This window comes from Perognathus longimembris, chromosome 7 (genome assembly GCF_023159225.1).
Source record: "Perognathus longimembris pacificus isolate PPM17 chromosome 7, ASM2315922v1, whole genome shotgun sequence".
Lineage (NCBI taxonomy): Eukaryota > Metazoa > Chordata > Mammalia > Rodentia > Heteromyidae > Perognathus > Perognathus longimembris.
In genome coordinates this window covers 44,015,366-44,028,658 of record NC_063167.1, presented here as the reverse complement: position 1 = coordinate 44,028,658, position 13,293 = coordinate 44,015,366, and the positions used below count along the sequence as shown (strand labels likewise).

General features: G+C 48.6%; 1 protein-coding gene across 1 annotated transcript in view; it reads right to left on the bottom strand.

Annotated features, from left to right (window-relative positions):
• Ror1 (receptor tyrosine kinase like orphan receptor 1) overlaps positions 1–13,022 on the bottom strand; it is a 345,026-nt gene extending 332,004 nt beyond the window's left edge. The window contains exon 1 of the mRNA XM_048351478.1: positions 12,514–13,022. Coding sequence (XP_048207435.1) covers positions 12,514–12,637 — 124 coding nt within the window. The 5' untranslated portion in view covers positions 12,638–13,022. The remainder of the gene's footprint in view (positions 1–12,513) is intronic.
• Positions 13,023–13,293: the final 271 nt, after the last annotated feature.

Below are 13,293 nucleotides of genomic sequence, written 5' to 3'. Positions count from 1 at the left end.
CAATACAACCCAGAAATCTCGTGATTGGCACTTGAAAGATATTAAGTTATAGACAATGGAAGGAAGGAATGCTTTTTTTCTGGTACCTGGCATTTTCTTCCGAGGAGGGGGACCAGTGTTTGGCCCTGAGGCTGCCCCTTTCCTCGTTGCAGAGGCTTGGGAAAGTCCTAGACAGTAATATTGTGATACATGGGGAAAGATAAACTGAGCATGCTCAGTGCATTCATAGCTTCTTCAGTGACAAGAGGGATGCTCCTTAACAAGTGCCCCTTGGGAGATCCCAACAGCTGGCTTTGCCCCAAGAAGATTTTTCTGACAACTCTCAGGAACATCAGACGTGAGTGGCCAGTACACTATGAGCAACACAAAGAAAAAGAGAGAGAAATAAACACTAGATTAAAGACAGTAAGATATATTTTGCTAACTTCAAACAGGCAAAGCCTTGGGGCTGCAAATTCCTACATGTTCCTGACCAAGACTTCTCCCCCCCCCAAGTTCAAGTTCAGGTGGGGGGGGGAAGAAAATTACTAAGTACCCTCCAGCAGGGGGTGAACACTAGGTAAAAACTATGAAAAGACCTTAGTGGGGGGAAATACAAGAGGAAAGTTATAATCTCTCATGCGGAGAAAAAGTAGAATCAGTTGCTTTCACATTCCCATGGCTTGCCCCATCCAGACATAGTGTCGGTTGGCAGGAAGAGCTGATAAGAGCACGTAAGGATATGTAGGATTTAGGGTAGCAAGGTCTATTTTTAATCTCCTGATGTTTATCCTTCACAAGGCATAAGAAAGTCTCTATCCTAGAGAAACAATAATTTAATTATAACCTGAAACTTCCAGGTGCTGAAAAGGGCTGCCACAGAGATAATTCAGAATGATTCAGATAATGACAGAATTCAAGCTTAAAGAGGTGCTGGGTCTTTGAAATTTTGCCTTACCCTATCCTGTGAAATCTCAAAGAGGGAGAACTGCCCTCCAATAGAGGAAAGAGCAAATCACACAGGATATGGGCACTAGGCCAAGCACTTGCCATCTTGTCACTGTGGGCATCATTATGTGTACTATTTGGCAAGAGTCAACAACCACCTCAGAGGACAGGAATGGAGTGACCGGCCAGAGAAGTGGTAACCCTTGTGTTGCACCAAGATCCACCCAATGCCAGAAGCCTTGTTCTTCCTGGCTTGTCTACCTGCCACAATCACTAACCCCGTTGGAAGCCTGTTGTCCAGGTACTTGTCTCAGTCCATGTACAAGAGAAATTTTCTGAGGTACAGGAATTCTAGGTCCAGGTCACACCTATAAAGTGACTCAAGTCTATCTCTGAAAACATGGCTGACTGGAAGATGGTTGTGGGTAGGACAAGTGAGGATCAGACACATTTGTTTGCTGATGAAACCATGCTGAAAATTGTCATGTATTAGAATCTAGAGGCATAAGCTGCCCCACACAAATCGTGCTGTGGGACAGAAAGCCCAACGAGTCTTGAAGTCAAACAGGCCCCACCACTTATAGAGTAGCCTTGAGTGAAGAGCCCAGCTTAAAAAGCGAGAAACAGAAAGAAAGAAACCCTATTTCATTGGATTATTTGGAAAATTAAAGTTAATACATATGAAATAATTGTATAAGCTGCAAAGCCCTATACAAATGGAGGATTTAATTATAATTATTTTGACTTGGCTAGGATCTTATACATAATTTAGTCACCGGGTAAAGGGAGGTGGAGGAGGAGGGGGAGGAGGGGGAGGAGGGGGAGGAGGGGGAGGAGGGGGAGGAGGGGGAGGAGGGGGAGGAGGGGGAGGAGGGAGGAGGGGGAGGAGGAGGAGGAGGAGGAGGAGGAGGAGGAGGAGGAGGAGGAGGAGGAGGAGGAGGAGGAGGAGGAGGATCAGTTGGCCCCTGAATATAATCCTAGCCATTCGGGAGGCTAAGATCTGAAGATCGCAGTTCAGAGCCATCAGAGCAAACAAACCCAAGACTCTCTTATCTTCAATTAACCAGCAAAAAGCTGGACTTAGATGCATGGTGGAAGAGCACTAGCCTTGAGCAAAGAACAGCAATTGAGTGTGAAAGGCCCTGAGTTCAAGTCCTAGTCCCAGCACCAAAAAACTAAAACTTAAAGGGAAGCAGAGGGCCTGACTTGGTGGTTTACCCCGGTAATGGAGTCCACGCAGCTACTAGGGAGATGGAGCTAGGACGCTCATGGCTCAAGACCACGCTAGGCCAAAAAATAAAGTTAGAAAGACCCATATCTCAGAGAACAAGCCAGATGTGATGACATATACCTTTAACCCCAGCTATGAGGGAGGCAGAGGCTGAAGAGTCATTGTCTGAGGCTGACTCCAGGGCACAAACTCAAGACCCTGTCTAAAAAAAATAATTAAAGCAAAAGGGCTGAGGGTGTGACTGACTCAAGTGGGAGAGGGTTTAACTAGTAAATCAGGCCCTGAGTTCAAATCCCATTAACACACACACACACACACACACACACACACACACACACACAATATGGCATAATGATTAAGGACAAAGCTTTGGCCTCCGTTTTGGCTTCAAAATGCATAGATTCAAGCCCTAGCTTTACCACTTAACTCATCGTGTGGTCTTAAACACAGAGACCTTTGTGCCTTCCTGTCTTCCTCATGTAAAAAACAGGAAAGACAATTAGCATCTACTTCATAGGTTTTCTCTGAAAACTGTGGTAAAATATTTAACTTAGAGGGTGAGGATGTAACTCAGCCCTGCTTAATATTCAGAAGGCCATGGGGTTCCATCCCTAGCATAAAAATGGAAATTAAAGTACTTGGGACACGGTATTCGAATGTTAACTGTGACTATATTCATGAATTTCACCAAGGAGGCAAATGTGGACCAGGATTTAGTAGCTACACTACATAAAAAAAAATATATATATATGGTACAGCAGAATGCAATGGTACACCTTTGACAAGTTGTGGAATGGGAGGGGAAGATTTTGTTTGTTTGCTGGTAGCAGAATTTGAACTCTGGGCCTTGCATTTGCTAGCCTTGCTTGCTGGCACTCTACCACTTGAGCCACACCACCAGCTGGGATTTTTGCTGATTATTTTTTTAGAGATGGAGTCTCATAGACTTTTCTATCCAGGTTGGATTTGAACTATAGTCCTCCAGATCTCAGTCCTCTAAATATCTAGAATTACAGACATGAACCTCCACCTGTGCCCAGAAAGTCATGGTTGTTGGTTTGTTTTTAAGTCCCTGGGGAACCCTCTGGAAAGGAAAATAAGCTGTCATCCTCCAAAAAAATTTACTTCCTTTTCTCCTTCCATATACAAACATCTCCTGGAGGCTATGTTTCTTGACTCCAAAGCCCCATCTAAAAACCCAGGACCATTCAGAGCAAGCCCTGGAGATCAGAGCAGCTGGAATCAAGCCTGTCTCCTCTCTTATATCTTTGCTTTTTATCCTTTACGTCTAGCCACATAGACCACTTCCTCCCTAAAGACCTCTGCTTCTCCAGTTTCTGCATATATAATTGCTGATTTTGTACTCACAGGCTGTATAATTATGTCCCAAGTGGCTATTTTATTGCCCCTAAAAGGTAACTCTGCAGGGACAAAGGCCAGTCATCGTTCCTGTGGCTTCCCCACAGTGCTGAGCACCAGGCAGTGGCATTCCTGGAGGGCCATCAATAATTCGGGAGAGGTTTCATTCACTGGAGGATGCCCCAGGCTTTATGTGGTCAGACCCAAGCAAGGTTGTCTTTTTATCCTGTCTAAAACTGCTGGACCTGCCCCGCTACACTGATCTTGAAGCCCGCTGTGATTTACAACTTTGTGTTAGGTAAGGTAACATTAGCAGCTGTCACTGGAAACCCCTAAGCCCAGCCCTAACAACAGATGCTTGTTTCTGGGTCACATAAAACCTAAGCAAAGGTGGACTCCCCCATAGGGGAGTGAATAAAGGAAGGTCCCAGATTCCTCCCTGTCCTGTGGCACCATCAACATGGCCTCCAAGGTTGGCAGCCACAGGAGGGCAAACCTGCCAAGGCGACTTTTAGACCAGGATTTTCATGCCACAGTTTTTTCAAGCCATACTCAATCTCATCCTATTGGTCAGGATGGAGCTTCACTTAGCTGGGAAATGTGCCGGGAAGAGGCAAAAATGGATTTGCCCATCATCCAGCAATCACAGCCACAAATCTGTCATTTCAAAAGCCCTCTAAGGCAATGATCTCATTTATCTCTCCAGTGGGACCACCAGGAACATATGCACAGAAAACATATGCATGGCTGGATCCTAGCTATTCAAGGAGGCTGAGATCTGAGAATCATGGTTTGAAGCCAACCTTAACAGGAATGTCTGTGAGACTCTTTATCTCCAATTAACCACATGAAAACTGAAAGTGGCACTGTGACTCAGATTGGTAGAGCACAAGCCTTGAGCAAAAAAACTCAGGGACAGTGACCAGACCCTGAGTTCAAGCCCCACGACTGAGGAGGAGGAGAAGAAGAAGGAGGAAGGGGAAGAGGACATGAAGGAGGAAGAAGAGGAGGAGGAGGAAAAAGGAGGAGAGAGAAGCTAAAGGGGAGAAAGGGAGGGGGGAGGGAAGTGGAAGAATGGAGAGAGGGAGGGAGGGAAGTGGAGGAGGGGAGAGGAGAAGAGAAGATGGGAGAGGAGAGGAGAAGAGGGGAGAGGAGAGGACAGGAGAGGACAGGAGAGGACAGGAGAGGACAGGAGAGGAGAAGAGAGACATATGCATGAGCAAAGGAGGGAAGGAGGTCAATGCTGGCCAGGGTTAGAGCCCATGGTAAGCCTATACAGTAGGCCCCCTCCCCGACTCAAAGCCTGGATTTGCGAAGGAAGGGAAGTTGCCAGAGCAACTGTCTTGGTGTGTAACTTACATGTGGGAATGGCACAGGTGCTTGCTCTTCCAATCACCCATGCTATTGCAAAGGGGCACAGCAGGGCAAGAATTTGTGACCAGACCACCTGTGGGTGAAGCAGGCACTCACCACAGGTGTGTGTGTACACACACACACACACACACACACACACACATACAAGGTACTAAACATTTCCATGAATAGTTCACTTGTGTTCACAATCAGCTTGTAAAGGAGGTAGCCCTGGTCTCCCTTTGACCTTCCAGTTTCCTCAGAACTATCATCTTCTACTACCCCTGCTTTCTCAAGACCCCTTTCTGCAACCCTGTCCTCTAATTTATGTGGAGAGGGATGACAGACACATGAAGGTCACTGTTCTGTTCACTGTGGTTTCCCTCTATCACACTTCACAAATGTGACAGCAGGATTCACTTGAGAATCAAAATACCTGAGTTTAAACCCCAAGCCCCAACTGAATAAATGCATGAGGTTAGTCAAGATACTTAATGTCTCTAAGCCTTGATTGCTTTATCTGTAAAATAGTAACAGAACATCAACCTCCCAGGACTACTGAGAGGTATAAATGTAACACATCTAAAGAATGACACCAAGAATGCACATGATAGATGCTCACAAAAGGAAGAAGGTCCTTCTTCCCTGTCTCCTTGATTACAGGGACAAACTGGCACTAACACTGCAGCTTTTTCTTTTCTTTTTCTGTATGCCAGTACTGGGGCTTGAACCCAGGACCTCATACTCCTGCTTGGCATTTTTATCACTGAGGCTGGCACTCTACCATTTGAACTATGCTTCCACTCCATCGCTAGCCACTCTCTTTCCTTTTCAAGTTGCGCCCAGCAAGATTATTTGGACCTTAGAACTAAAACAGTCCGATTACAAGCAGAGATCCTTGAGTTGTAGCATTCCCCACTGCAGGGTACTGTAATTGCACCAGACACCAGGGGGCGCTTGCTCTTATCCATAGAGCAGAGGGTTCTGAAGAAAACCTTTGTTTAAATCCTTTGCAGAGAGGCACTGAGAAATCTTCCCCCCAAAGGTCCCCATCACAAGCCTAAACACAGTGCATATCCAGTGTTTCCTTATTCCCTTAAAACAAAACACTCGGGCATCTCAGGAGATTGTGAAAGGCGCTGTTCTCAGAGCCTTGCTTGCATCTTGCAATGTAACAACCATTTGACTCAGAGCCAGTTTCTAATTCCTTCAGTAAGCCCTATCCATGAGGGCAACTAACATGATTCCCACTCACCAGGTCCCTGCTCCACTCACTGCTTTCTCTCCATGATAATCTCTAGTTCTCATGCAAACCCTGAAATTCAATGATTACTGCTACCCAATGTACAGAGAAGAAAACAGAGGCAGCAAGGGCACTGGCAGATCTTGCCTGTGATCCTAGCTAGGCAGGAGGCTGAGATCTGAGCATCACAGTTTGTGAAGTCAGCCCAGGCAGACAAATCAGTTGAGACTCTAATCTCCAATTAAGCAGCAAAATGTCAGAAGTGGAAGTATGGCTCAAGTGGTAGAATGCCAGACTTGAGCAAAAAAGCCAAGTGAAAGTACAAGCCCTGAAGTCAAGCCCCAGTACTGGCACATGTGAGCACATATAGAGAAAGAGAGAAAGAGAGAGACAGAGAGACAGAGACAGAGAGAACAGAGTTTCCTAAGGTAACTTTACTGAAGTTAGCAGCAGAGGCCCCAAAGCAACCCCAATCTATCAGATCCAAATCCTCCACTGTTACTCCATTTTGCCTCTTTAAATAGCTATCAATGATAGTCCAGTCTCTAGGAAAACAGTTGACAAAATAAATGACCTGGACTGGTTCATCTTTTGTTTTTTAAGTCTATGGTTATAGAGAGAAGGGGTAAGGAGGAAATGTAAAGAGGCCAAACATGATGAGACTTGGCTTATCAGTATGTAATAAGAGCTTCTGGATCAAAACACTCTAGAGCCTTATTTATGAACAGACAGTTACTGTTAAGCGAGGCCTTTTTACGCAGCCTTTTCATCTGAGGATGTTGCAGTCTTCCACTGCCTTTCTATGAGTGAGAGATGGGGTGTGAAATTCGCTAGCCTGGCCAAGATTATCCCATTAAATTATCTACCCTCTTCCAATGCAATTCACTCAGGGGTAACAGTTGGAGCCCAGAGCCCTGTGGAGGTCCAGGCTTGGTGTTCTGGGGGGCGAGGGTGGGAGAGAAGGAAAGGGTTCAGGTGGTGAAACGTCCTAATGACATCATCACAGCAATCCCCATTTCACTGCCTTACCAAAATAAAGTGGATGCCACAATTATCCCATTGCTAAACAAACTGAAAACCCCAGCCGAGCTTGCTGCAACAAAGAGAGAGCCTTTTTACTGCTGTTTATTTTTATTTTGTATTCCTTAGCTTTTTAGATATTCCTGGCATGCAAGTCAGGCTCCGTGTAACAAGCAGCTGCATTTAGTTAAGGATTTTCGAAAGTTTCCCCCACACACACCCTTCCCCCTTCAACTCCAGAGAACTTTCTCAAATTCCTTTTTCTCTGTGTCCCCAGAACAGTCTCTCCTGTCCCCAGTGAATGCATATGGCCAGGCCTACCTACACCTTTGTGTCTGAGGAAGCAAAGAGACCTGGAAGGTGTGTCTCTCCTAGCTAAGACTATATCTGCCAGGATCTGATCTTGACTGGGACCCTGAGCTGGCAATCAACTTTCCTTCTGGAGAGCGCACTAATAAATCAGCCCTCCTAGGCCTATAACCCCTGTTGTGTACTAAGATTCAAATACAAAGGCACTTCATCAAAATATACATCATCACTAGTTGCAAGGGACTGCCAGACAACTGCTTCAACCGCATCAAAGTTGCAGTTCATTACAAAAATTGTAATTCTTCTAGACCCAGAGGCCAAGGCCATCCCAGGCACTTCAGTCTATCTCCTAGTTACAGCACAGACTGCTTCCGGGAAATTCCAGCACTCGCAGAAAAACTGGAATTGATTCTGTCCAATCACTTCTTATATTCTCTAGGTGAAGGTAAAGAAAACTTTTGAGGCTGCTTTGGAAAACTAGTTTCTACATAAAAAGAATAGGAACTGTGAGAATTAAGCAAGAAGGGACTATCTAGGACAGTAGTTAGTTAAGATACAAGAATTAACTGTTAGGGTTTATAAGTCCAGCAAAGCCACTTTTTGGCCATGTGACTTGTTAGAAAGTAACTTAACCTCTCAGTGTCTAAATCTACCCATCCATAAAATGGGTAGGCTATCCCATCTTCCTTATAGGGCTATATCAAGGATTGATCTTGCAATGGCTTTGAACAGTGTAACTAACTCATTGTAAGGATTGTACCACAGTTAGACAAATTGCACAAAAAGGGACAGCTCAGCCTGTTGGACTCAGGGAGATACATTTTACTTACAATCACAAGACCGTGGCCCCATTCATTTTCTATTCCCAGGCCCAAATAACACCCCACTTACCAAGAGAGAAAGTAGGAAATAAGGGGTAGAGGCTCTGAGGAGAAGCCAACCAATCTAGAGTTAGACCACCAGAACCACCACCGATACTCCAGCCCTTTCCAACCTCCCTAGGCAGGTCATTGATCCCTTTCTTTTGAGAACTGCAGTGACTTTGGAAAATCTAACCTAGCTATAAACATGCAACCATAAGAAATTTACATGAAATTGTATATATTGTTCCAGAGCCTTAATTTCAAGTACCTGAGTTGGTTTTATACATTCACCTCTAGGCGGGGTGCTCTTCTTTAGTACTTTAAAGGTACAGATTTACTTAAATCTCAGAAAACTCCTGGGAGGCTCAGTAACTGTCACATGTATCCTATGGAAATGAGAAGATTCAACCCTAGGTCAGTCAAATGCCATAGCCTGTGCTTGAGGCTAGTAAGCTTTACTACCCTTCCTTCCTACCAAAAGATGTGGGAAGAAGGAAACCATGACAGGGCACTCTCACCAACACAGACACTGATTTCCATTCTCCCACCAGAAGTCCAAGGACCTCCTGCTAGGCATGTGCACACAGATGCCCTTTATCCACAGATGCACATTTGCAGTGATACCTGCAGAGTACCTGCTCTGTGAGGCACTTATTTCTCCATAGAACGCTGCATGAAACTTTCAAAATATTTGAAATCATCCAACCCTAGCCAAATCTGATGCAAGTGATACACCATTTAGACATATGTTCAAGGGCTGGGAATGTGGCTTAATGGTAGAGTGCTTGCCTAGCATGTATGAAGCCCTGGGTTCCATTCCTCAGTATCACATAAACAGAAAAAGCAGAAGTGCTGTGGCTCAAGTGGTAAAGTGCCAGCCTTGAGCAAAAGCTCAGGAACGGTGCCCAAGACTTGAGTTCAAGCCCCAGGTCTGGAAAAAAAAAGAGAAGGAAGGAAGGAAGGAAGGAAGGAAGGAAGGAAGGAAGGAAGGAAGGAAGGAAGGAAGGAAGGAAGGAGGGGGGGAGGGAGGGAGGGAGGGAGGGAAGGAAGGAAGGAAAGGAGGGAGGGAAAGAAAAGAAATGTTCAGACTGAGCACCTGTGGCTCACACCTGTAATCCTAGCTACTCAGGAGGCTGAGATCTGAGGATCATCAAAACCTGCCTGGGCAGGAAAGTCAGGAGATAACCACCAGAAAACCAGAAGTGGTGCTGTGGCTCAAAGTGGTAAAGCACTAGGCCTTGAGGGAAAAAGCTCAGGGGCAGTTCCCAGCCTCTGAGTTCAAACCCCACAATAGACAAAAATGTGTGTGTGTGTGTGTGTGTGTGTGTGTGTGTGTGTGTGTGTTCAGAATTTAACTCAGGGACTATAGTCATCAGGTAACAGCAGAGGACATTGCAGATCAAAGCTGAGTCCTTAAAAGTACTCAAGTGTTAGGCAGATCACTCCAAGTATCAGAGGTACAAAGCAGCCAGCCATCAAGTGCAATAAGTCACTACTGGATGTGAAGTATCTCTAAAATCCATCCGGAAGCAGTTAGAGCACACCTTTTATCCATCCTATCCATCCAGCTCCTGTGGGCTCCCCCTAGTCTGGCCTGGGAGTTTTAGGCATCTCTAACAAAGCTGTGATTGGAACTTATGCCTTTAGCGTTTTCACCAGCAAAATTGATAGTCTTACTGCCCTCTGGAGGCTCCTATTCTACAAGTGGAGAAAGTAGTCATCTAGGTGCAGTACATACAAAAGGAAGCCTTACACAAGACCACAAATATAACCAAGGACCACCTCCCTCAGGCTTCAAACAGGTAGAGAAACCACAGGAAACACAGGAGGTTGAAAAGGCTCAGGTAGTCTTCCTGGAGAAGTTCAGCCTTTGGGTAGGCAGATTGTACATGGTACATGAGGAGATGGACAGTGCCCAGGCCAACACAATAAATGTAACAAGTATCTTCTCCTGGACTGTGAAGGAGGAGATGGGAGAAATGTCCTTTTTCTCTCTAAACTTAATAAATGAAACCTATATCCTCTCAATCTCATTCCCAAAGCCAGTGACTCTTGTTGGCTAGTTATTCAAGTCAGAAGAGAGACTTAAACCTGAGTTTCCCAGAAGCCTTGTCCCCAAAGTTAAGAGCAAACCTTCACAGAAATGAAGGGGGAATTGTGAAATGACAAATAAGACAATAATTATTTCAAAGTATGGAATAAGCCAAACCTCTTTTTCACTGTTTAGAAGCCAGTAACCAGTTAACAGAGACAGAATCCAGTGGCTGCTGATAACAACCTGTCTTATATTCAGCAAAATCATGGGCTGGTGGTTTATTTAAAGGCAGATGACCAAAAAAGGTGAAATTTTCCCTCCACTCCTCACCCCAACCCACCCACCCCCCTCAGGAGGCAAGGATGTAGAAACAATCACTGTGGAAAGTTTAAGTACAAAATAAAGGAGTTGGGGAGGGGGGTGACTAAATTAAACAAGGCCCCTAGCCAAGAGTCCTGCATTAGGCAGCAACACCCTGGTTATCTCCACCTCAATTTGTTGGGTGTTTACCGCACCAGGGCGCACCTCCCACTTTTTGTTTTTCACCCAGGTGTGGTGGCACAAAGCCAGGTGTTGAGCATCACCAAGGCATGTGACCAAACTGTTTACATTTCATTAGGATTTTCCAACACTCCTGCGGATGTACATCTCAATCACAATTGGGAGCTGTGTTTACCCAGAGAAGCTTCCAGATTTACCACAACCACCCAGCAGGTTTGGTTTCATAGTCATCCTTGAAGCTGTGAATGCGGCTCACACAGCCCCAAATCATCTCTAAGAAATCAAAGTTCACACACATACTTCCAGAAAGCTTTCTACCAAGAAAATTATCCGCTATTAACAAAACCAATTCTGCAGTCACAGTCTGCAGTAAGATATGGATTCCCCCCCACCCCGACCCCGGCCCGCCCCACTGCTAAGTAAACCGGAGCCTTTTCTCCCGCGCCCGCCCCCGCCCCCCAATCACAGAGCTAACCTAAAACTGAAAGATGCATGATAAAAAGGGCTCTTTAACTCCACAGGTTTGGTTGGGGTTAGGAGTGGGGAGCGGGAAGAATCCAAAGGTTCCAACACCCCCTCAAGGGATGCATGTTAAAAGTGAAGCCCACGACCCCAGAGAGTTTAATCAACTTTCCCCCTCCAACCTCCAAAGAATGAATCAGTTGTCTCCGCAGGGGCAGCCGGGCTCTTCCCTGGCATTGTGTCCCAGCTCAGGCGCAGCAAGGATCCCAGCTTCCCGCAGGGAACTAAGACGCTCCGGCTGGCGGTGGAGTCTTTCTCTAACTGTTACGATTGTCTTTGGAGATTACCAAAATCAAGTATGCATTAGATGCCCCCCTCCCACTGGTTTGTCACACACACACACACACACACACACACACACGCGCGCGCGCGCGCATACACACACGGAGCACTTAGGAGATGCAGGCCGCCTCTGACAGCAGCACACTTTACACAAAGTGGCAGCGACGCACACGTTTCTGCCCCCAGTGGTGACCCCCGAGAGGACCGAGGAGCCAGGGCTGTGGAAACGGGGGGAGGGGGGGGACGAGCCGCGGGAGCCCCAGGAGCACCGGGCTTTTGTTTGCGGCGGGTCGCGGACCTCCGGGACTCGCTCGGGCACCATTGGAAAAGTAAACTCGGTCCGGGACCTCGAGCTGCGCCTCGGGATGGCGCGCTGGGCGTCCAGGGAGAGACGGGGAGACCTCGGGTTCCAAAGTGCTCCGATCACCCCCAGAGTGCTCCAAACCCCTCCACACTTCCTGTCAGCGCTGACAACTGGGCCTGGACGCCCCGGAATAAGCCCCTGAGCGTTCCCGAGCCCAGAGCTGGGTCTCTAGGGCCGTCCCCACCGGCGGTCCGGGGCGCACCGAGGAGTGAGCGCGGCGCCCACCCCGGGGTGCAGCTGGAGTCCCGGGTGGGGAGGGGGAGGCTGGAGAGGACGGGGAGAACTAGGGAGACCAGGGCGAGATGGGGAGGACTGTGAAGGGGAGGGTTGCGAGGGCAAGCGAAGGTTGGGGAAGGGAAGGGAGGGCAGGGGAGGGGAGGGCTGCGAGGGCAAGGGAGGGCAGGGAAGGAAAGGGAGGGCTGGAAGGGCTGGGGTGCTAGGGAGAGTTGGGGAGGGAAGGGAGGGCCGGGCCGGGGCGGGCGGGGAGGGCCGAGCGGCTCGTACCTTGGGCAGCGGCCCCGCGCGCGGCCAACAGCAGCAGCAGCACCAGCAGCGGCGGCGGCGCGGCGGGCAGCGGTGGCGGCGCGGGCGGCGGCGGGCGCGTCCCGCGGCGGCGGGTCCGGTGCATTCCTCCTCGCGGGGCGGCGGCGGCTCTCCGGTGACGCGCGGCACATCCACGGGCTCTCCCCGGGCCCCGCGCCACCTCGTCCCGGGCGCTCGCGCTCGCAGGACGCCCGGGGCGTTCGCACGGCTCTTTGTCCCTCTACCTTGCTCCCTCGCCTGCGCCCGGCCTCCGCGGATCCCCGGGTGCGCGGTCCCTCTTCTGTCCGCGGGCTGCAGCCTCGCCCGCTGCCCACCCGCTCTGGCCCGGGCGGGCGCTGTCCCCCGCGCAGACGGCGAGTCTCCCCCGCTGGAGCCCGAGAAGAGCGTGTCCGGTGCCCGGAGCTGCCGTCCCGGGGCTCCCTCGGCGGCGCCGGCTCCTCCCGCTCTCCGCGCTCTCTCTCTTGCTCAACTTGTCACTTTCCTCCAACTCCGCAGCCCAGCGCCCCAGCCCCGACCAATGGCAGGCGCGGGGCCAGCCCGGCGATCTGGCGCCCTCTGCTGCCGCCTCTGGGGACCTGCACCCTCCGGGCTTCCCTTCCCTAGCCCACAAGCCTCCAACCCTCCACAGGATCAAAACCAGAGACCCTTCCAAACCTTTGACAAAAGGAGAAACTGAGGTTCAGAAGTACTCCGTGGGCTCTGAACCAGTTCGTGGCCGAATCATTTAGGAGAGCCGGATCC